This window comes from Callithrix jacchus, chromosome 7, assembly GCF_049354715.1.
Source record: "Callithrix jacchus isolate 240 chromosome 7, calJac240_pri, whole genome shotgun sequence".
In the NCBI taxonomy this organism is placed as follows: Eukaryota; Metazoa; Chordata; class Mammalia; order Primates; family Cebidae; genus Callithrix; species Callithrix jacchus.
Genome location: NC_133508.1, coordinates 79,875,563 through 79,896,894, shown reverse-complemented (window position 1 = coordinate 79,896,894; position 21,332 = coordinate 79,875,563). Strand labels below are relative to the sequence as shown.

Genomic DNA, 21,332 nt, shown 5'->3' with positions numbered 1-21,332 from the left:
TGCGGTAAGCCAAGATTGTGCCATTGCACTCCAGCCTGGGTAACAAGAGTGAAACTCCGTCTCAAAAAAAAAAAAAAAAAAGAATGTGCCCATTGGAAAGGGCCGCCCAGCTTGTTGTAGACTTAGGGATATAAAGCTCATGAAGAGGTAGTTTCTGCCTTCAAGAGGCCTTACATCTGCAGGGGTAAGAAAGAAGTCAGTCAGAAGTTAAGGTGGAGCAGGATAAACACTGCACTCAAAGCAGAAAGCACTGTGTGTACACAGAGGAGGTGAGCAGGCAGCGCCCAAGGAAGGAATGCGTCCACTGGATTCAGGAGGAAGAATAAGCATTAGCGGACAAAAGGGGAAAGAGAATTCCAGGAAGAGAGAACAGCCCGCACAGAGAGGACCAGAGGCACGGGCAGACTGGCACATCTCTGCAGGCTACAAGTGGCTCAGGGTGGCTGCAGGCGGGGGGATTTGAAGAAGGGGGAGATGGGAGGGACCGGTGAGGCTGGCTGAGCTAGGTCATGCAGGAACCAAGGGCAGAGGCTCAAACGGTGAAAAGTTTGCCTTTATCATGAAAGCTCAGAGAGCCAGAGAGCTTGACCAGGAGTGGAAGGACGTAATTTGCATCTTAGAGGGCCTGATGCAGAGGTGCTTCTGGAAAGAGCAAGATGGGGTCAGGCAGCCCAGTCAGGAGGCTGCCACTGTGGCCCAGGAGACAGATGATGGCGTCCTAGGCCAAGGCCATGGCAGCTGGAAGAGAGAAAGGGGCTTCTATTTGTGGGGCTCCCAAAGGTCATGTCTGAGTCCTCATTCTCTAAATTTCAGGCCAGCAGTGACAGATTAGGTGAGCATGGAGGGCATACAGGAGTATATTATTTACTTCCATTCATTTTTGCCCCCCAACAAAGACTCATACTACGCTGACAATAAAAATAATCTGTTTACAGAAACACTGGGAAGTATGTCAGATGTGAGTAGCTGGCTGGACACCCAGAAGCCTAGCCCATTATGTGGAAACAAGCATCTCTTTCCCAGTGTGGAAATTCCATCTACTTTTTCATCACACTCAGAGATTCTCCATGGGGCTCAGGGAGGAGGGTAGAAAGCGTTTTGCCCCTCCCCCACCACTCGCCCAGGGAAATCTGGCAAGGTCTGAAGGCATTTTTTGGTTGTAACACCTTGGGCAGGGGGTGCTACTGGGCTCTAGTGGGTGGAGACCAGGGATACTGCTGAACATCCTACAACACACAGCACAGGCCCGCCGCGATAGTTACCTACCTCAAAAAATTCTCTGAGCCCGAGAAACCCTGCCCTACATGAGTACCTAAATGAGTGTGAACTAAAACAACAAGGCTCAGGAGACCGCTCCCTCAGGCAGGGCAAAGGGACCCTTGAATCATCAGAGCAAAGCTGGAAAAGCATGTGAGGGGAGGCACCGGAATCGGGGAGTGTCACAAGAGGTTTAGCTCTACAGTTGAGCTGAGGGCTTGAGGCTTCCTGGGAGAGAAGGATCTTTATAAGAGATCCACGGTGCATGAACCAAAGGTATTCCAGTGCATTCCCAGAGGGAAGCCCTAAGGTCAGAGGCTCCTGGAAGTACCCAGGCCCAGATATCATCCCTGACAGCAACCTGCAGCAGCAGGAGGAGGTAGGAGGGGCCCTGCTGGAATCACTCCCAAGGTGCGAGTGTATTCCCTGCTGAGCATCAAGGCTATGGGTGGCCCCTGTTACTGCCAGAGGTGAATGGTCCCCCCAGGTGTGTTGGTGGGGGACCTAAGCTGACCATCAGCAAACAATGGACCTCACCTGAAATCCAGCTGATAAATGTGTCAAATAAGGAGGGAGAAATGGGGCCGTGATTTCCAGGGTCCTGTGGTGTGCTGGCCCTTCAGGTAGGTGGGGCCTCTGCTCTTCCTCTCATCTTCTCAGGCTGCTATGGTCTGAACGTTGGTGCCCCCAACCCCAAATTCCTAGGCTGAAACCTAACCCCCAAAGTGATGGGATTAGGAGGTGATCAGGTCACAAGGGCAGAGCCCTCACAAATGGGATTTGTGCCCTTGCACGAGAGGCTGGAGGGAGCTTGTCTGCCCACTTTTGCCTTTCCATCACATGAGGACACACAGCAGGTGCCATCTATGAGGAGCAGGCCTGGACGCCAAATCCGCTGGAGCCTTGGTCCTAGACTTCCCAGCCTCCAGTACCTTCAGCATACATTTCTGTTGGCTATAAATTAAACCTTCTATGACGTTTTGTTATAGCACCCCAAATGACTGACAGCTGCCATCTGGGGGCCCTGAAGTCACTCAAGAATGGCAGGAGGCCCCATGGAGGCAGGTCTGTGGTCAGCTGGGGGCACATAAGCTAAGAGGGCGATGCTGGTGGCTATGCAGAACCACCTTGTAGAGGACACACATCGGGTGTGGGCATTTGCACAGCTGAAGAATGTGCCCATTAGAAAGGGCTGCCCAGAAGTGGCCTGATAATGACTTTTCCCCTGGCCCTTCTCATCTCAGAACCACAGAAAAAGTCACTGTCACAAGGACATGCCCTCCCTGGGCTCCCTGGCCCTGAACTGATGGGGAGGGTGGAGACCTGGCATTTTCACTGGGCTTCCCAGAGTAAAGGCATCATTGGGGAGACAGGCAGCACCATGGCTCTTGCACATCCAGTTCTAGTTGGGTCATCAGTGCTCTCTGACACCCTCGTATCTGTTATCCTGGCTCAGCACAAACAACGAGAGAAGATGGAGGGGGAGCAGAAGCCTATTTTAACTAGGTGGTCAGGGAAGGCTTCCTTGCAGAAGTGGCATATAGGCTGAGACCTGAAAGATGCAAAGAAGCCAGCCATGTAGCCATCTGGGGAAGAACCTTCCAGGCAGAGGCAGCAGCACTGCAGAGGCCCTGAGATGGAAAAGTGTGACTTCTGGGTACCATTAGAAAGCCAGTGGGCTGGAGCGGGGAGAGGGAACTTTAAGATGAGGCTGGGTCACGCAGGACCCTGTGGGCCTGATTGGGACTTTGGATTTTATTGTAGGTGGGATGGGACCCCAGTGGGGAGTTCACTCAGGCCTCTATGTGGAGACCAGACTGGAGGCTGGAGTCTAGTCCAGATAAGACATGGCGGCTGCGTGGACCGGGGTGATAGCAGCAGCAGGAAAGGAGGGTTGGATGTGAGATATCTTTTGGAAACTGATCAGATAGATGTTGGTGATGATGTGGATATAGGAGTTAAGAGAAGTGAAGAATCAAGAAAGACTTCTACATTCCTGCATTAAGTAACTGGATGGATCATGGACCACTAACTGAGAAATGGAAAATCAGAGGAAAGGGGAGAGAAAAATCAATAATTCGGTTTTAGGTCAACAGGGACTCCCCTGTCGGCCGCTTGCTGCCCAGCAGGGGAGGCTAACGGGGAAACAGATGTTGCAGGGAACGGTGGGGTGTGGGGGACACGGGGGACCTCACAGGACTCAGAAACCCTTGTCCAGTTGATCTTGCTTCTAATCTCACCTCTCTACCTTCATCCTGTTTGCTTCCCAGAACATATTCTTAATCATGCCACTCTTCTGCTCAAGAGTCTCTGATGACTTCTCATTCCTTATCAGATGAAGTCCAAACACCATGGCCTCACCTAGGGTCGCAGCTAGCATTTCCAGTTTGAGAAGAAATGTGCTTGCTGGCGGGATAGCCTGTTGGCTGAGTACATACTGCCCTCTGGTGGCCAAATGCCCAATAGCCACATCTCCCTCAGGAGGGCACAGAGCGCTGCACACTGTGGCACAGCTCATCCTCAGGTCCTGTGGCAAGTGAACTCCCAAGCGACTTCCTTTTGGACAACTGAACCAGCAGCTGGGCCACTGCCTTCCCCGTTGCACCCCTGAGGACTGGAGGCTGCACACACCTTGGGAGCAGAGAGGACTTCGAGGAGAGCTTCCTCTCAGTCCCTGAGGCAAGCTAGCTTATCATGGAAGAAGAGACAAAGGGTCTGAGAGGCCAGAGTGTTGCAAATGGCATCTCACCTCCTGAATCTGTTCCTTCATCACCCTGATCTCATTCTCCCGAGGTTCTATTTGCTTCTTCAGCTCTTTTATTTTGTAGTCAAGCACAAACTTGAATTTCCCTAGTTCTTGATTTTTCTTTTTCAGATCATAAATTCGCTTCTCCTGGGGATGAGATGAGAGAAAAGTGAGAGATATTATAAGGCCCTGGTATACTGCAGCCCTTTAGGGCAAAGAGCATCAAGGCTGTGGTTGAAGAGGTCACCCAGCAGACTCCTCTCCTGTCGTCAGTACAGAGGCTGGCACTCTCCCCACGGGGCCGCCACACAGACTCCTTAGTTTCTGTGCCAGGACTCTCATTCATTCACTCACTCACTCATTCATATTAGGTTGTGGACGACTGTATTTTTCAACGATGGCCCCCACAGCATCTCCCGCCCCGCATTCCAGCTCTTCTACGGCATGCCCTTGCTGCTTCTCCATCAGGAGATAGAAGCCAATTCCCTTCCCTTGCATCTGCCTGGACTTGTGACTTGTTCATAACCCAAATACTGCAGCAGAAGGGAGGCTGTGTGGCTTCCAAGGCTAGGCCAAAAAAGGCCACACAGCTTTTATCTGGCTCTCTTGGGATGCCCGCTCTGGGGGAGGCCATCTGCTATGTAAGAAGTCCAACTGAACTGAGACATCCAGGCTGGTGGGCACATTAGGGGCTCTGATCAAAAGACCCAGCTGAGCCGAGCCTCCCAGACATCCGTGCCAAGGTGCCAGACATGACTGAAGAAGCCACACTGGATGTTGATCTTCTGTCCTCCAGCTGTTTTGAGTCACCTCCAGTAATCCCAGCTGAGGCCCCAGATATCGGAGGTAGAGATAAGCCACCCTGTTGTACCCTGTCCAGATTCCAGGCCTGTAGGACCCGTAAGCAGAATAAAATAGTTATTTTCAATCACTAAGTTTTTCTTTTACTTTCTTTTTTTGAGACAGGGTCTCACTCTGTCACCCAGCCTGGAGTGTAGTGGCAGGATCTTGGTTCACTGCAACCTCTGCCTCTGAAGTTCAAGTGATTCTCCTGCCTCAGCCTCCTGAGTAGCTGGGATTACAGGCATGTGCCACCACTCCTGGCTAATTTTGTATTTTTAGTAGAGACGGGGTTTCACCATGTTGGCCAGGCTGGTCTTGAACTCCTGACTTCAAGTTTTCCACCCTGCCTTGGCCTCCCAAAGCACTGGGATTACAGGCATGCATGAGCCACTGCGCCCGGCCTCAGTCACTAAGTTTTAAGGTAATTTGTTGCATGGGGATAGTAATTGGAACGTGAGTATATCCATCCATCAAGCATTCACTCAATGAACATCTTTTGCCAAGTATTGAGTTTCCAAATATAAATACAACACAGTCCCTTTGCCCTTAAAAGAAAATACTAGCTGGGAAAGAAGATACAGAAGCAAATCTAAGCCTAAAATGTGATAAATGTTGTAAAAGAGGAAAGCACAGAAGGCAAAGTATCAATAGAGGATGCTGAGAATGACTGGCTTGAGAGCCATGTGGCGGTTCATGGGGGAAGTGAGAGGCGAGGCTGGGGAAATAGAGGAGGAAAGTGAGGGTCTTCGTGTTGGGGGAACGAGTTCAGAATTTATCTCAGAGGCCAGGGGTTGGCAAACTATAGCCTGTGGGCCACATTTGGCCTGCCATCTATTTCTGTAAAGCTTTACTGGAACACAGCCAAGTTCCTTCATTCGTGTTTTGTTTTGGGTGGTTTCACACTACGGCAGCGGTGTTGATTTGTTAAGGCAGAGACCACATGGCCTGCAAAGCCAAAAATATTTACTACCTAGGTCTTTACAGCAAGAGCGTGCTGACCCCTGCTGTAGCAATGGCAGCTGTAAGGGCTTTGGGCAGGACAGTGGCAGCACTGCGCCTGTACCCTGCCAGTGCATGGTGTTAGGAGGTGTGAATCAAGGCCATTAGATTGCTTAGAAGGCTGCTGCCATTGTCTAGGCGAGGAGGCCCTCATCTCTTTCTTGTCAAAACCCCCTTTGAGAATCTGAACAGGCCTTTGGATCCTTCCTAAAAAAAAAAAAAAAAAAAAAAGCCCAGATATGTATATCAACACTCACACGCAGAAATGACATCCAGGCATGATCCCACGTAATTCTTACAAGACCCCTTGAGGTGGTTATCATCCCCATTTTTTTTTTTTGAGATGGAGTCTTGCTCTGTCACCTAGGCTGGAGTGCAGTGGTATGATCTCAGCTCACTGCAACCTCTGCTTCCCAGGTTCAAGTGATTCTCCTGCCTCAGCTTCCTGAGTAGCTGGGATTACAGATGTGCACCACCCCGCCAAGCTAATTTTTGTATTTTTGGTAGAGATGGGGTTTCACTATGTTGGCCAGGCTGGTCTCAAACTCCTGACCTCATGATCTGCCCGCCTTGGCCTCCCAAAGTGCTGGGATTATAGGCGTGAGCCACCGTGCCTGGCCAATCGTCCCCATTTTACAGGTGAGAAAATGAAGGCTTAGAGAAGTTGCTCAAGGTGCAATGGCCAGTGAACAGAACCTGTGCTGGACCTGGTTCCCAAACACTGAAGCCTGCGTCCTCGGCCCCTGGAGAATTCTGCCGGCCTCAGGCCGTAGTGGCAGAGGGGATGGAGAAGACGGCATGGAATCCGGATGTCCCCAGGAGGATGATACTAAATGCTGGGTATTGAGGTGTCTGCCCCACAGAATGTGATGTTTCTGTTGTCTGAGTGTTCTGCAAGAAAGGCATCCCAAAAAGTGGAAGCAGCCTCCTGGACAGAGCCAATCCTCTGCAATGGGGGGACCATGTGGGCAGTGTGGCAGGTGAGCCGCCCCCAGTCCATGGGGAAGTGTCTCCGAGGATGCCTGGAGCAGTGGAGTCAGCTGACTCAGGTTCACCTATTAAAGCATGTGACCCTGGGTGAGATACCCAACCTCTTGGAGCTCAGCTTCCCAGCCATAACACTGGGTTGCTCAGGCCCCCCTGGGTTGTTGGCAGAACTAAATGTGATGTGTTGACAGCCAAGCACACAACAGGCACTTCACTGACTGCTGGTTCCCCCATCAAGTTAAAACAATGCATCCTGAGAAGCCAGGGACCCTCTCTCCCCTGAGCTTTGTCTTCCTCGCCTTGGCCCATTGGGCCATAGCTGATGGAGGACAGAAGGAGGGCTGTCACCTTGTCTTGAATAGTCTCATCTCTTTCCTGGATCTCTCGCTTGAAGCCTTGGATGTCCTTCTCCAGAGACTTAATGACTCCTTGCAGCTTCACCTGCTCTCCTTTTAGGGTCTCGATGTCATTGGTCCGTTCTTCAATCTCCTTCTGTAGGCTGCTGAACTAGAAGAGTGAACAGCAGCAACAAAGGCCACCAATGTCAGAACTCATCTCCATTCCTCCCACTCTCTCCTGCGAAGGGCTCCCCACCGCTGGCCAACTGCGAGGGGCTCCCCACCGCTGGCTCCCCACCAGTTGAACCCAACCGCCCCACCTTCTATGAATGGAAAACTCTTAGCACTTGACATTTCTGGGCTTTTAGGAGTGAATATTTGGAGAATTTGGGACAGTTCAGGAAATTCCCAGGCCAAATGGATGATGTAGTATCCTGTCCCATAACGGCCGGGCACATTCCCCGCGTAAGACTGACTGTCCGCACAGGAGGCTCCAGAGACCAGTATGCCAAGTGGACCAGAGACTCCCATGACCACACTGATCTGGAAAGGCTATGATCCTCACTGCCATCAAGGTCACAGAAAGTGGGCTCTGACTGATGAGCCATCTTCGCCATGAGCCAGAAGGGAAGACTGATTGTCCCCTGGATTTACTGGTGTGCTTTATAATAGGAAGAAACTTGAGCTTGCTTTGAACTTGGCTTCTCCAGGGCTAAATATTTTGAGGAAACTGAATTGAAGCCTTCCTCACCTGCGACAATGAGTGAACTAAAAACATCTTCCCCACTTTGTAAATTAAGCATCCTACACCCCCATTCCCTTTCCCACCCCTGGCGCTGAACAGGAGCCAGCCAGGACTCCCTGGACCAAGAGCCCAAGGATGCTTCCAGGCTAAGACTTCATCTGTCTCATCCCCAGAAGATCTTATCTCCACTTCCATTTCCATCTGAGGGTTAGCTCTGAAAACACTGACTGAATCCTACTAGCCAATAAGTGAAAACTAGAAAGCCTCTATCTGCACATGGGGACCCCAACATCCTGTGGAAAGGAGAAGCCCGTGCAGCTGCCTTTCCGAGGATGTGGTGGGGAGGGTCCATCTGCTTGGAGGTGCACTGGCCAGTGCTCTTCTCTCAGCCTGCTCGCTGGAGACAAGGACAGGCAGGAGCTGGCCAGGCCCCCCCGGGCGGTCAGTCCACCCACCCTGGCTTCCTCCGAGACACCTTCACCCATCCCCCAGCTCTCAGAGAACAGCCTGATACCTTCTTCCTCATGATGCCTGTTTCTCCCTTGAGCCGCAGGTTTGATTCCTTTTCATCCCGAAGCTTTTTCTCATACTTGGTTTTGATATCTTGGATTTCCCGGTCTTCATCTTCTTCAATCTGCTTCTTGGTCTCTTCAAACTCCCGCAGCTGCTGCCTGACATCTTCCTGTGCCTGGCTCGGAGGAGAGAGTGGATGTGTGGTGAGGGGAGAAGGGACTCACGCACCTTAGTGCCAACAGGGCTTGAGGTGAGATGAGCATGGGGACCTGACCCAGGGAATAGGAGATGAGTGTCATTCCAGAAATGGAGACCAGGGCCACGGGGCCCTTGACCTGTCTACCTTCTTCCCGTCTGTCCTTCCGTCTTCCTGCCTCCCCTCTTTTCCTACCAAATCAGGCCTCATGCTCCACCACTTCAAACTCAATCTTCTTTTTTTTTCTTTGAGATGGAGTTTCACTCTTGTTGCCCAGGCTGGAGTGCAGTGGCATGATCTTGGCTCACCGCAACCTCTGCCCCGCCCGGGTTCAAGCGATTCTCCTGCCTCAGCCTCCTACATAGCTGGGATTACAGGCACGCGCCACCATGTCCAGCTAATTTTGTATTTTTAGTAGAGATGGGGTTTCTCCATGTTGGTCAGGCTGGTCTCAAACTCCTGACCTTACAACTCTGATCTTACCAACACCCCATCCCTGATCTCCTTTGGTCTTCTTCACTGGATACCCAGGCTTCCTACATTCTCTACAAAACTTGTGACAGTCCTAATGTTTATTTATGTGGCTGTCTCTCCCATTAGATATAAGTTCCTTGAGGGTAGAAACCTTGTCTATTGTGGCCACTGTTGAATTCCCAGTGTACAGACATCCTGGCATACAGTGTACAGTGGCTATGCAGTGACAATCTGAATGAACGGGTGGCCTTTCTTTGTGAAAGGGAGGCACAGCATGGTTTCCTGTGAGTACCTCTTCCAGAAGGGTGGTTTTCTCCTGCAGTTTGGCCTCGTAAAACTCAGTCAGCTCCTCCAGGGCCTGGCTCTTGGTCTCATCGTTATCCCGGAGCTGTTTTTCATACTCTTCCTGCATCCTCTGGGACTTGAGCTGTAGCTCCTGGTACTTCTCATATTCTAGAAGCAACGTTTGGTTGTTGGAACTTTCTGGAGAGAAACAAAGAAGGTATTTAAGGTTGGAGAGCAGCACCCTCTTCAGGGACACCCGGGAGCCTTGGGCACTTTCCCATCCCTTCCAGCACCAGCTGGAGCAGCTGCCTCCAGAGCCAAGATTCAAATGCCTGCCTGGCTTCCTCGCCACCACCCCCTCATCCCATCATCTCACCAGGCAGCCAAACTCCTCCCTGCCTGCTCTGGGAAGAAAAGTTTCTAGGAAAGCCTAGAGGGGTATTTGGGGACTCAGGGCCAAGAAGAATGTCCTGAGTGTGAAACACAGGTATTAGGACCCCCACTTTATAGAAGAGTAAAGTGAGGCTCGGTAAGGTTAGGCGACTCCTTAGAATACCTGGTAAGTATGTGGTGAGCCTGGGACCCAAGGCAAGACTGTCAGGTTCCAAACTTGAACTTCTCCTTGTCTCCTACTTCCCTGCCATGGATGTGTGTTTAGTGAATGAGTGAAAACACAGAAGTAAAAACCATGGTGAGTTCCAGGGGATGCATGTAGCCTCTCTTTAGACAAAGCCGTATTCCCTGAGACTTCTACTTGTGTCTGGAGGACTCTCAAGCGTTTTCCCATAACCTGACTCTTCCCAACCCTAACCAACAAGGCCTCTGCTTCTGGGCTCACCCAGGTCTTGCAGTTCCCGGCTCTGCTTGTCTAGGAGCGCTTCTATGTGCTCACGGTGAGATATATCCTGCTTCTCTTTTTCTGTTCTTAAGACCTAAAACAGAGTCACATTTCCTCATTTACACACATCTGCGGAAAGCACTCCAGGGCGAGAACTGATTTTGTAAGTAGCACCCTCCTTTGCTCACAAACATGTACCAAGTACCGTGTTATGAAGCACAACCACATGATCACTTTTTATTTGTTATATTCTGCTCTAAAAGCTCTATACTTCTCCTATTTCTATTCTTGCTACCAAATGGGTTTGTCAATGACTTCAGTTTTGGACACATGTCAAAAGGACTTCTGGGTGAAAAAGGGATTCATTGGAATCCTCCATTGCCGGCATGTTGCTGTCAAGGAAATCCTTGGGTGTGCTCAAGTGTAAGCTTCTGAGGAAGTGTTTTCTTTAAGCAGGAAAGCTTTCGGGCTTGGTAGGGGAGAGTTGGGGGTGGTGTGCCATCTTCAGGACCTAATTTTGTGCTCATATAGAGCACCAAATAAATGTTTGTTGCCTAGATGAATAAAATTACAAGATGAGTTAATACAATTAATAGCCAAGGTTTGTTTTTTTAAGCCAAATTTTCTGACCCATAGACATTAAAGAAACAAATATCCCTCAAGCACATAATTGGGATTTTTTTTTTAGGGGGTGGGGGATGGGGCTTCACTCTGTCACCCAGACTGGAGTGCAGTGGTGAGATCATGACTCACTGCAGCCTCCACCTCCCAGGCTCAAGTGATCCTCCCACCCCAGCCTCCCAAGTAGCTAGAACTACAGGCATACGCCACCATGGCAGACTCACTTTATGTAGAGACAGGGTCTCACTATGTTACCCATGCTGGCATCAAGCTCTCAGATGCCAGCGATCCTCCTGCCTAAGCATTCTAAAGTGTTAGGATTACAGGGGTGAGCCACCTTGCCCAGCGGGGATGTTTAGATAGGAGTCCAGATTTGTGTAGAACAAAGAAAAGAATCTGGGAGAGTCCTGGACCAAATCTAACTATGTAAAGGCCATGTAGACTGATTTTATTTAACTTCTTGACAATAAATCAGTATTCTGCTAGTTATTCTCCATCTATGCTTTGATATTCTTATGTTTTTCCTATCTTTTCATTTTGTTTTTAAATAAATTTCTCCTAGAGAAGTTAGAATTTACAAAAAGTTTAAAAAAAGAAAATTTAAATTATCTATAATCCCAACTTCCAGAGGTAATTATACTGTTATCTATTTTCTATACTTTTTTACTACTATAGATCAGATAAATTAATCTTTTAATCCCATTAATGCCAGTTAATGCCATTCACCATAAAGAGGTTTATATTCTGCTTTTCTTCACTTAGCAGTTGGTTGTAAGCTTATTTATTTATTTATTTATTGAGATGGAGTCTCTGTCACCCAGGCTGGAGTGCTGTGGAGCGATCTCAGCTCACTGCAACCTCCGCCTCCTCGGTTCAACCGATTCTTGTACCTCAGCCTCCCGAGTAGCCGGGACTATGGGCGTGCACCACCATGCCTGGCTAGAGATGAGGATTAACCATGTTGGCCAGGCTGGTCTTGAACTCCTGACCTCAAGTGATTCACCTGCCTCTGCCTCCCAAAGTGCTGGAATTACAGGCATCAGCCACAGTGCCTGGCCAGTTATAAGCATTTCTGACATCATCAACTGTGCTTTAAAATTGGACATTTTCATTTATCTTACTGTTTGAGCATAGCTTGGACAACATATGCCAGGCCTGTCTCGAAAGTGGAAATTTCTGGTTATTTGTGGTTGTTGCTCAGTCTCTTAAACAGACCTGGTTTTTTGTTTTCAAGGACTCCATTTCCTGGAGGAACTTCTCTGTTAGCTCCTTCATCTTCTCAGAATGGTTCATGTCCTTGAGTTGGAGTTGATACTCATTCTCCATTTTTAATTCCTCCACACGAGTCTTTAGCTCCAACATAACCTGCGCCTTTGGGAGAAGGACAGAGAATCAACAACACTGACAGTGAGGGTGAATCAGAATATTTAAACCGGTGGCCTTCACGTGAGACCTGCAGCTCTGCCTAGCTTCAAACTCAATGTGTCTCAACTAGAACTTGTCATCTTTTCCCCAGGCAATACACTGGCTAAAAACAAGAAGAGAGATGAGCTTCCTCCTCTATCCTCAAATATCCTACAAAAAATATAAAAATAACACAACATATAGTTGTGTTAGTAATGCGCTCATCTCTTTCAAGTCGGCTTAAATGTGTCCTGCCTGATGAGGCTGACTCGGATCACCCTGTCTAATTCTGCAACCCCTTCCCATTCCCAGGACGCAGCACCTCTCTTACTCTGCTCTACCTATTCTTTCCTTAGAGCTTGCACTTTCTATAATTTACTGATTATTTTGTTTATTGTTTTTATTCTTCTTTCCCCGTTAGAACTTAAGCTCCACATTGGCCAGATTTATTTGCTGATATATCCCAAGTTCTGGAACAGTGTCTAACACGGAGTAGGAGCTCAGGAGATATTTACTGAAGAATGACTCCTGTCCCCGTGGAACTTAGAGTCTACCAAGGCAGCCAGATAAACCCATTATTATAAATCGTGGTAAGTGCCCAAAGCTGGAGAGTTCTTGGTACTGCCAATCTGTCCCTCTTGATGTCTTCTTAGACTCACTTTTATTACTTTATGTCCTAACTCTTCTGTCTTGCTGGTTTTTATGCCTAGTGTCTACTTATTCTAACTTTTTTCTTTTCTTTTTTTGAGACAGGGTTTCACTCTATCACCCAGGCTGGAGTGCAGTGGTGTGATCACGGCTCACTGTAGCCTCGACCTCCTGGGCTCAAGTGATCCTCTCACCTCAGCCTGCCAACTACCTGGGACTATAGACATGCCCCACCACACATGGCTAATTTTTATATTTTTTGTAGAGACGGGGTCTCACAATGTTGCCCAGGCTGGTCTCGAACTCCTGGGCTCAAGTGATCCTCTCACCTCAGCCTGCCAACTACCTGGGACTACAGGCATGCCCCACCACACATGGCTAATTCTTATATTTTTTGTAGAGATAGGGGGTCTCACGATGTTGCCCAGGCTGGTCTCAAACTCCTGGGCTCAAGTGATCCTCTTGCCTCAGCCTCCCAAAGTGCTGGGATTACAGGCTTGAACCACTGTGCCTAGCCTAGTGTCTTCTCCCATCGTACTCACTGATGCCAAAGTTTTCTGAAAATACTGTAATACACACACCCTTCATTTCCTAAAAAAGTTACTGTTGACGACAGAGTGGGTCCGAATGCAGTGTTTTATTCTTGCTTATCTATGGGGACACCCCTTGCATCCCTATCTCATCGTTTCTGGTCTGTCTCCTCTAGTACCTGTGAACGACCTGACGTCAAGGAACGGATTACGTCCATTTCTGCATTCCTGGCCAGCAGACTACTGTGGATGAGGCGCACAGGAAGTACTGAGATGAAGGGTAAGCGCAAACTGCACGTGCAGAGTCAGAGAGGTGGGAGCACGAATGCCCGGCCAGGGTATGTGATATGGTGCAGGTGGGAGGCACAGGAGGAGTCAGCCAAGACTGCGTCAGACCATCAAGGGCCCGGCAGGCCATGCTGGGAAGTTTGGATTTTATCCTAGAGGGCTTCAGAGGTCCTCACTGAACCCGATCAGGCTGACTTTGGGGTTATAAACACCTCTCCAATGCCGGTATGCAGCACGGATTAGATTAAAGGACCAAAGGCAGGATGAGGAGTTGCTGGGGCGGGTCGGGGGGAACTGCACAGACCAGGTGAGAGATGGAGGGTTTGGAATGAGGTAGGGAGGGGACTGGAGAGGAATTGAGAGGTTGGAGAGACTGAATTTAGAGAGAGTGGTGCCTGATTGGGTGTGGGGTGGAGAGGTAAGGATCATGGATGAAGGCTGTCTCCCAGGTAGAAGGGCCAGTACCTGAGGGTGGGGCTTGGCCTGTCTTGCTTCGCTGTTTTATCCACAGAACCTAGAATAAGACTAGCAAGCTGGTCAGCACTGAATGAAGACTTACCAATGACCCCAGGGGTCTGCCTTGGCTTGTGGGATACATTTATCCAGAGGGATGACCCAGCCTTTGACATGCTGTGTTTGAGGTCCTCGTTCAGTATCCTTCCTCCAACTATTCTCCACATTGCTGCAGAGTAATCTCTCCGAGATGCGAATTATATGAAGTTATTCCCCAGCTTAAATCTATGAACGGTCCTTACGCACCTCATGTATGGTGTAAAAGGCCCCCCGACCTATCTGTTTCTCTCCAGTGTTGTCTTCATCCCTTCTCTCTGGCACACCCTAACTAGGAGCAGCTTTGCAGACCACCACTCCCTCATCCCTCGTACACACTCACTGCTTATCGCTCAGTGGCCCTTGTCCATTTGTTCTGGAAAGCTCTGGGCAAGACTCATGTCCTCTGGCACCACCTGGCCTGAGCCAAGGTCCTTCCCCTGGGCTCCCACAGCATTGTTCTTTCATGACACTTTATCCCACTGCACGCTTAATTCCCTTTTTTATGATACTCTGCCCTCCTCCCAGGCTATAAGCTAAAGGATGCTCTATGTCTTTTATCTCTGTAATCCCAGACCTTAGTATAGTGTCAGGTACATAGCAGACCCCTCTGTAAATCCTAGGCAGAGAATGAATAATAAGTGAGTAAAGCATGGCCTGAGAGTTACATAGACTATAATGGAATATAAAGGAAAAGACAGCTGGGAATTCTGGGAACATGTTTTTTAGGGACAGGTGGAGGAGGAGCCAGCAAAGGAGTGGGGAGGAAGAGTCAGAAAGGTTTACAGGGGACAGAGTGTGGTCACATGGATGGTAAGACAGAAGGGAGCTTCAAGAAGTGAGTCATCTCCAGCCTGGCAGCAGTACTGTCAGGTCCATGCGGGGCTGCGCTCAGCTTAGGCACCTTCAGGCCTTTGCTTCAGCCTGCTGTTTCCTATTTGGCCTCTTCTCCTACCCCCTGGGAAGAACAGAAGAGATAAGAGAGAGGAGGAAGGCCTCCTTCTGCAGCAGGTCAGGCCCCCACTCTCATGGGCCCTCCCTCATCCTCTTCTCCCTCTTTGCTTTTCCTGCAGAAAATTCTAGGGAGCTCTAGAAGGGATCTCCAGCAAATGCCAGGGACTTGTCACCCTGCTTCGTGGTACTGTTGCATTGCTGCTCTGTGGCTCTACTTTTTTCTATCCCTCACTTGACTGTGAGCTTCCTGGTCATGTCACAGGGCCCATGCCTGTCTTTTCAGACAGACATGCATCCCCAGTGCCTGGCAAATGGTAGGTATTCAATAAACACACTTAGATTTTGGATGAACAGAATGGCTGTGTAGCTTTGCGATCCTCCATGAGCCTCGTGTGTTTATCATCCATTCAGCTTCTCCCTTAGGGAGCAGCACAGAGCTACGCACTCAGATCTCTGCAAAACACACCTCTACGGAATGTTTACTGCATCAACAGGAAAGAAGGGACGTCCCTTTTGTATAGTGATTAAGGGAGGGGCTCTAGATTAAATCTGGATTAGAACTCTAGTCCTATTACTTATCAGCACACTGACTTTGGACGCGTCCCTCAGACTCTCCTAACTTGTTTTTCGAAACGTGGAGAATGACAGTATCTTCTTCGTGGAGATGCTGTGAGATTTAAATGAGAACGTACTTTGCTTCTGTAAGTATTTATTGATTGTCTTCCATGTGCCCAGCATGTGCTAGAAATTGTTGTTCATATAAGAGAATTGTATGTTTCGTTGTTGTTGGTTTCAAAGAGTAGGAAGAGGAAAACCAGATCACAGAATAAAAGCTAAGCACAGTGTAAGGAAAGATAATCACATGGCAGGAAGACAGGCAGAGTAGGGTGGGCAGTGGCAGTGAGGAGGACAGCTTGGTTTTGTGGACAGAGGGTGTGCAGGGAGCTGTGGGGTCTGCACTGGGTACGGGGTGTAGCCAGACTGTAGAGGGCCCCGGTGTGGGACCCCCAACTGAATGTAGACTGGTAAGGAATTCCATGTCCCTCTTCATTGGATCCAATTCTTACCTTTTCTTCCATGTCTGTTTTAGTCACAAGCACCTCTTCAGCAAAGCCCACCTCCCTCTCTCGCTTGATTCCCCGGCCATCCTTATCAAAGACCTTCCAGGTGAATAGGCAGCCGTCCTCAGCAGTGGTCAGCAGGAATTGATCATCAAAGGTAAGCAACATCTGAAGAGAAAAAGGCCATGGGGCAAGGAAGCTTTCAAGGCCACAGATGATCAGGGCTGAGCCAGCTGTCATGCAAGGCAGCTGAGGATTCCCCCCATGCAATCCTGGGCACAGCCTCACAGGGAGGTAGACCTGATCCTGGGCGAGAATGAGACAGGAGCCTTCACAGTCATCTGTTAATGAATAGAAGAAGCAAGGTTATGTCTATGTTCCCTGTGGATTTGGAATATGAAGAGTCAGCTGTTATCTAGAGTGTATAAGGAACTCTCAAAACGCAACAGTAAAAAAGCGAAACAATCCAATCAGAAAGTAGACAAAAGATATGGAAACTACACAGATGGCAAGTAAGCACATGAAGACATGTTCCACAGTATTAGTCATTTAGGAAAATACAAAATTAGGACCATGATGAGATATCACTACACACCCGTTAGAACAGCTAAAATAAAAAAGTGACAACACCAAGTGCTGGCGATGATGCAGAGAAACTGGGTCTCAGCATTCTTGGCGGGACTGTAAAATGGTACAGCCATTCTGGAAAATAGCTTGGCAGTTTAAAAAATAAAAAACTGAATATACACCTACGATATGACTCAGCAGTTATACTCCTGGGCATTTATCCCAGAGAAATGAAAACTTATTTCCACACAAAAGCCTGTATATGATAGGTCACAGCAGCCTTATTTATAATAGCTGAAAACTGGAAAAAATTAAAAATATCCTACAATAGTGAATGGCTAACCAAACTGTGATTTGTTTTTCATGGAATACTATTCAGAAATAAAAGGGAATAAACTATTTTTGATATACAACACAACTCAGACAGATTTGAAGGGCATTAAGCTGAATGGAAAAAGCCACATTCAGGACATTAAGCTAAAAAGCTTCTCCACAGCAAAGGAAGCAATTAACAGAGTGAAGAGACAACCTGTCGAATGGGAGAAAATATTTGCAAATTATTACTTTGACAAAAGACCAATATCCAGAATACACAAAGAACTCAAACAACTCAACATTAAACAGACAAACAATCCTAAAGATCTCATTAAAAAGTGAGCTAAGGGGTGTAGAGTGGTGGCTCATTGCCTGTAATCCCGGCACTGTGGGAGGCCGAGGTGGGTAGATCACCTGAGGTCAGGAGTTTGAGACCAGCCTGGTCAACAGGGCAAAACTCCATCTCTTCTAAAATACAAAAATTAGCTGGGCGTGGTGATAGGCACCTGTAATCCCAGCTACTTGGGAGGCTGAGGCAGGAGAACTGCTTCAATCTGGGAGGCAGAAGTTGCAGTGAGCCGAGATTGTGCCATTGCACTCTCCAGCCTGGGCGACAAGAGCGAAGCTCTCTCTTAAAAAAAAAAAAAAAGAAAAAAAAAGTGGGCTAAGGACATGAATAGACATTTCTCAAAAGAATACATATAAATGGCCAACAGGTATATGAAAAAATGCTCAACATCACTAATCATCAGGGAAATGCAAATCAAAACCACAATAAGTTACCATCTTACCCCAGTTAGAATAGATATTATTAAAAAGACAACAACTAACAGATTATGGTGAGGACGTGGAGAAGAGAGCTCTTAGACACTGTCGGTGGGAAGGTGAATTAGTACAACCTCTATGGAAAACAGTATGTAGACTTCTCAACCAAACTAAAAATAGAACTTCCATACAATTCTGCAATCTCATTACTGGGTATTTATTGAAAGGAAAGGAAATCAGTGTATTGAAAGGATACATTAGAACTCATTTCTTCTTCAACCTGGCACAGTGGCTCACGCCTGTAATCCCAACACTTTGGGAAGCCAAGGCAGACAGATCACTTGAGGTCAGGAGTTTGACACCAGCATGGCCAACATGGTGAAACCCCCATCTCTACTAAAAATACAAAAATTAGCCAGGCATGGTGGTGCCTGCCTGTAATCCCAGCTACTTGAAAGGCTGAGGCAGGAGAATTGCTTGAATTCTCCCCATATTTATTGTACCACTATTGACAATAGTAAAGTTATGGAATCAACTGAAGTGCCCGTCAATGGATGAATGAATAAAGAAAATGTGGTGCATATACCCACTGAAATACTATTTGGCCACAAAAATGAATGAAATCATGTTTTTGCAGCAACGTGGATGGAACTTCCATCCAGAAGTTATGTGAAATAAATTAGGTGCAGAAAAAAATATTGTATATTCTCATTCATATGTGGGAGCTAAAAAATGTTGATTTCATGGAGGTAGAGAGTGGCATGACAGATACCAGAGATGAGTGTATGGGTGGGTGAGATGATAAAGAGAGACTGGTTAACAGGAACAAACATTAGATAGAAGAAATAACTTTTCATTTTTTTTTTTGAGATAGGGTCTCACTATGTTGCCCAGGCTGGAGTGCAGTGGCACAATCTCCCAGCTCACTGCAACCTCTGCCTCTCAGGTTCAAGCAATTCTCCTGCCTCAGCCTCTCGAGTAGCTGGGATTACAGGTGTGCAGCACCATGGCTGGCTAATTTTTGTATTTTTAGTAGAGATGGGGGTTTCACTATGTTGGCCAGGCTAGTCTCAAACTCCTGACCTCAAGTGATCTGTCTGCCTTGGTCTCCCAAAGTGCTGGGATTAGAGGTGTGAGCCACTGTATCCTATAAAGGGTAGCATGGAGATCTTTGCAGTGACAGAATGGCTCGATATTGTGATTTTAGTGGTGGCTACACAAACTATGCATGTGAGAAATAACATAGAACTAGATATACACAGTGTACCAGTGTCAATTTTCTGGTTTGATATTTTGCTACAGTTTGATAAGATGTAATTATTGAGGGAAATTAAGTGAAGGATACATAGGACCTCTGTACCATCTTTAAAATTTCCTCTGAAATCTGTAAGTATTTCAATATAACAAGTTCAAAGAGTTAACTATGAAAATGTCTTCTTACAATCAGCAGTATGTGTCAAGAATCTTGAAAATGGTAATACTCTTGCATTAAGGAATTCTCTCCCTCTCTAGGAATTTAGTCTTAGGAAAGAATCAGAGAGGCGCACATGAATTTGTAAACTGGGCTATTCATTATAGAGCATAAGATAATTTAAATGCCTAATAGCAAGAGAAGAGTTAGTAAGTTACAGTCCACCATATGATAGGATATTTGTATAGCTACTAAAATCATGCTTTTAAGGAATATTTAATTGTATGGACAAATGCTTACAGTAGCATGAAGTAAAACAAAAGCAGGTCATGAGAGTGGCCTTACAGTAAGATCTTCATTTTGTTTAAAACACACCCATATGGAAATGTAGAAGGAAACGCATCAAAATAATGATGATGCTGTTATGAGGATTTTTATTTTTAAAATAAATAGCATTGTTTTTATAATCGGAAAAATGAATACCTCATCCACAAAACTTGGTAGATCTGAAAGGAAGAGGGGGAATATGTTGTGGGAATTTCCTCTGGACCCAAGGCCCAGGCTTGATACAGGAATGTTCTGTTTTATAAAGGAAAATCTTTTCTTAATACTGCTAGTGTTGTAGGTAAGCCACTACAGAGTTTGGGACATAATTAAAAAGCTCAGGTGCTGTGCCATTCAATCTGTGGAAAGAGGCACTTTCCCAGCACCTGTTTTTCAGCGGGTCAGTGTAGGTACAGACGTTACTTTTTTTCAGATTATGAATAACCTTTAATTTACTATTGGCTATGATATCTTGGCAACCATTTTGCATGCAAGATCATTCTTTTTTTATTTCATTTTTAAGATCGTGGTAAAATACACATTCTGTAAAATTTGCTATCTTAACCATTTTCAAGTGTACAGTTCAGAGTTATTAAACGCATCTGTAATGCTGTGCAACCATCACCACCAACCACTCTCATAGCCCTTTCGTCTTGTAAAACCCAAACTCTGTACCTACGAAATGATCATTCCCCATTCCTCCCTCCTCACGGCCCCTGCCAACAGTGTTCCGTCTTTGTGATTCTGACTGCTCTAAGTATCTCCTAAAAGTGGAATCACACCGTATTTGTCTTTTTGTGGTGGGCCTTGCTTAATTTAGCATAACATCCTCAAGGTTCATCCGTGTGGCAGCACACTGCAGAATTTCCTTCCTTTTTAGGCAGGATGCGGTTCAATTGTATAGACATCCCATATTTTACTTATCCATTCATCTCTCGATGGATACTTGGTTGCTTCCACATTTTGACTGTTGTGAACACAGACTTGACTTTATGAGAAGGGGGAGTGGAAGGACAATTTACAAATGTGTGCTCATGGTATTGCCCCGGGGTGGCCTTTTGTACCCTCAGGGAGCGGTAGGGGCTAATCTTCTGGGTTATGGCTCCTTTCAGCCTGGGGTCATTTTCTGGAGAAGGAGGCAGCTGTGGTCAAGCGCAGCCCACACTCACGGCAGCTACGGCATCCACCAAACGGCCCCTTAGTATGCAGGATATTGTGGCGAAAACGCCATACATACATTTTTAGGTGTATCTCTGAGGACTTCCTAGGCTAAATTCCTGGAAGTAGTTTAAACAAAGAGCTTATTCGTAGTCAACAGATGTTGCTTCGATGAACGATGGTGAATAAACAAGGAGAGAGGAAGGACACAGAAAAGCCATTGGGAAGTTGAAGGGATGAAGCAGGCACATGACAGGCAGGTGTGGGACTGGGTTCCTGGGGACAGGGCCCTGCTCACCTTGGTGACAGGACCAGCATGGGCCTGGTACTCATTGAACTCCTTCTGCAGGGGCAGAGGGTACCTCATGGCACGAATGGTTCCCACCGAGGTGCCCACAAACATCATGCGTCCGGAATGCGAGATGGCAATGGCTGTGTAGGTGACGTCAAACGCCGGTATCTCTCGAAGGATCTGGGACACAGGTAGCTCTGCTCAGTGTGAGGGGCCGAGCTGTG

At 47.5% G+C, this 21,332-nt stretch overlaps 2 protein-coding genes across 7 annotated transcripts in view; one reads left to right on the top strand and one right to left on the bottom strand.

Annotated features, from left to right (window-relative positions):
- The window catches only part of EBNA1BP2 (EBNA1 binding protein 2), a 108,591-nt gene that overhangs the window by 42,437 nt on the left and 44,822 nt on the right, over positions 1 to 21,332 (top strand). The window contains exons 2-6 of one of the 2 annotated variants that reach the window (XM_078331434.1): positions 12,668 to 12,836; positions 13,601 to 13,704; positions 15,335 to 15,916; positions 16,306 to 16,433; positions 21,166 to 21,299. The gene's annotated coding sequence lies outside the window, so the exon portion shown is untranslated. The remainder of the gene's footprint in view (positions 1 to 12,667; positions 12,837 to 13,600; positions 13,705 to 15,334; positions 15,917 to 16,305; positions 16,434 to 21,165; positions 21,300 to 21,332) is intronic. The other variant, XM_078331435.1, reaches the window with a different exon arrangement.
- CFAP57 (cilia and flagella associated protein 57) overlaps positions 1 to 21,332 on the bottom strand; it is an 85,601-nt gene that overhangs the window by 27,907 nt on the left and 36,362 nt on the right. For all 5 annotated transcript variants that reach the window (XM_009001048.3, XM_017974620.4, XM_035251080.3 and 2 more), the window contains 8 exons: positions 21,115 to 21,288; positions 16,283 to 16,444; positions 12,058 to 12,213; positions 10,222 to 10,315; positions 9,391 to 9,581; positions 8,430 to 8,603; positions 7,181 to 7,339; positions 4,007 to 4,150 (listed from right to left, as the gene is read on the bottom strand). In XM_009001048.3, the coding sequence (XP_008999296.1) occupies positions 4,007 to 4,150; positions 7,181 to 7,339; positions 8,430 to 8,603; positions 9,391 to 9,581; positions 10,222 to 10,315; positions 12,058 to 12,213; positions 16,283 to 16,444; positions 21,115 to 21,288 (1,254 nt within the window). The remainder of the gene's footprint in view (positions 1 to 4,006; positions 4,151 to 7,180; positions 7,340 to 8,429; positions 8,604 to 9,390; positions 9,582 to 10,221; positions 10,316 to 12,057; positions 12,214 to 16,282; positions 16,445 to 21,114; positions 21,289 to 21,332) is intronic.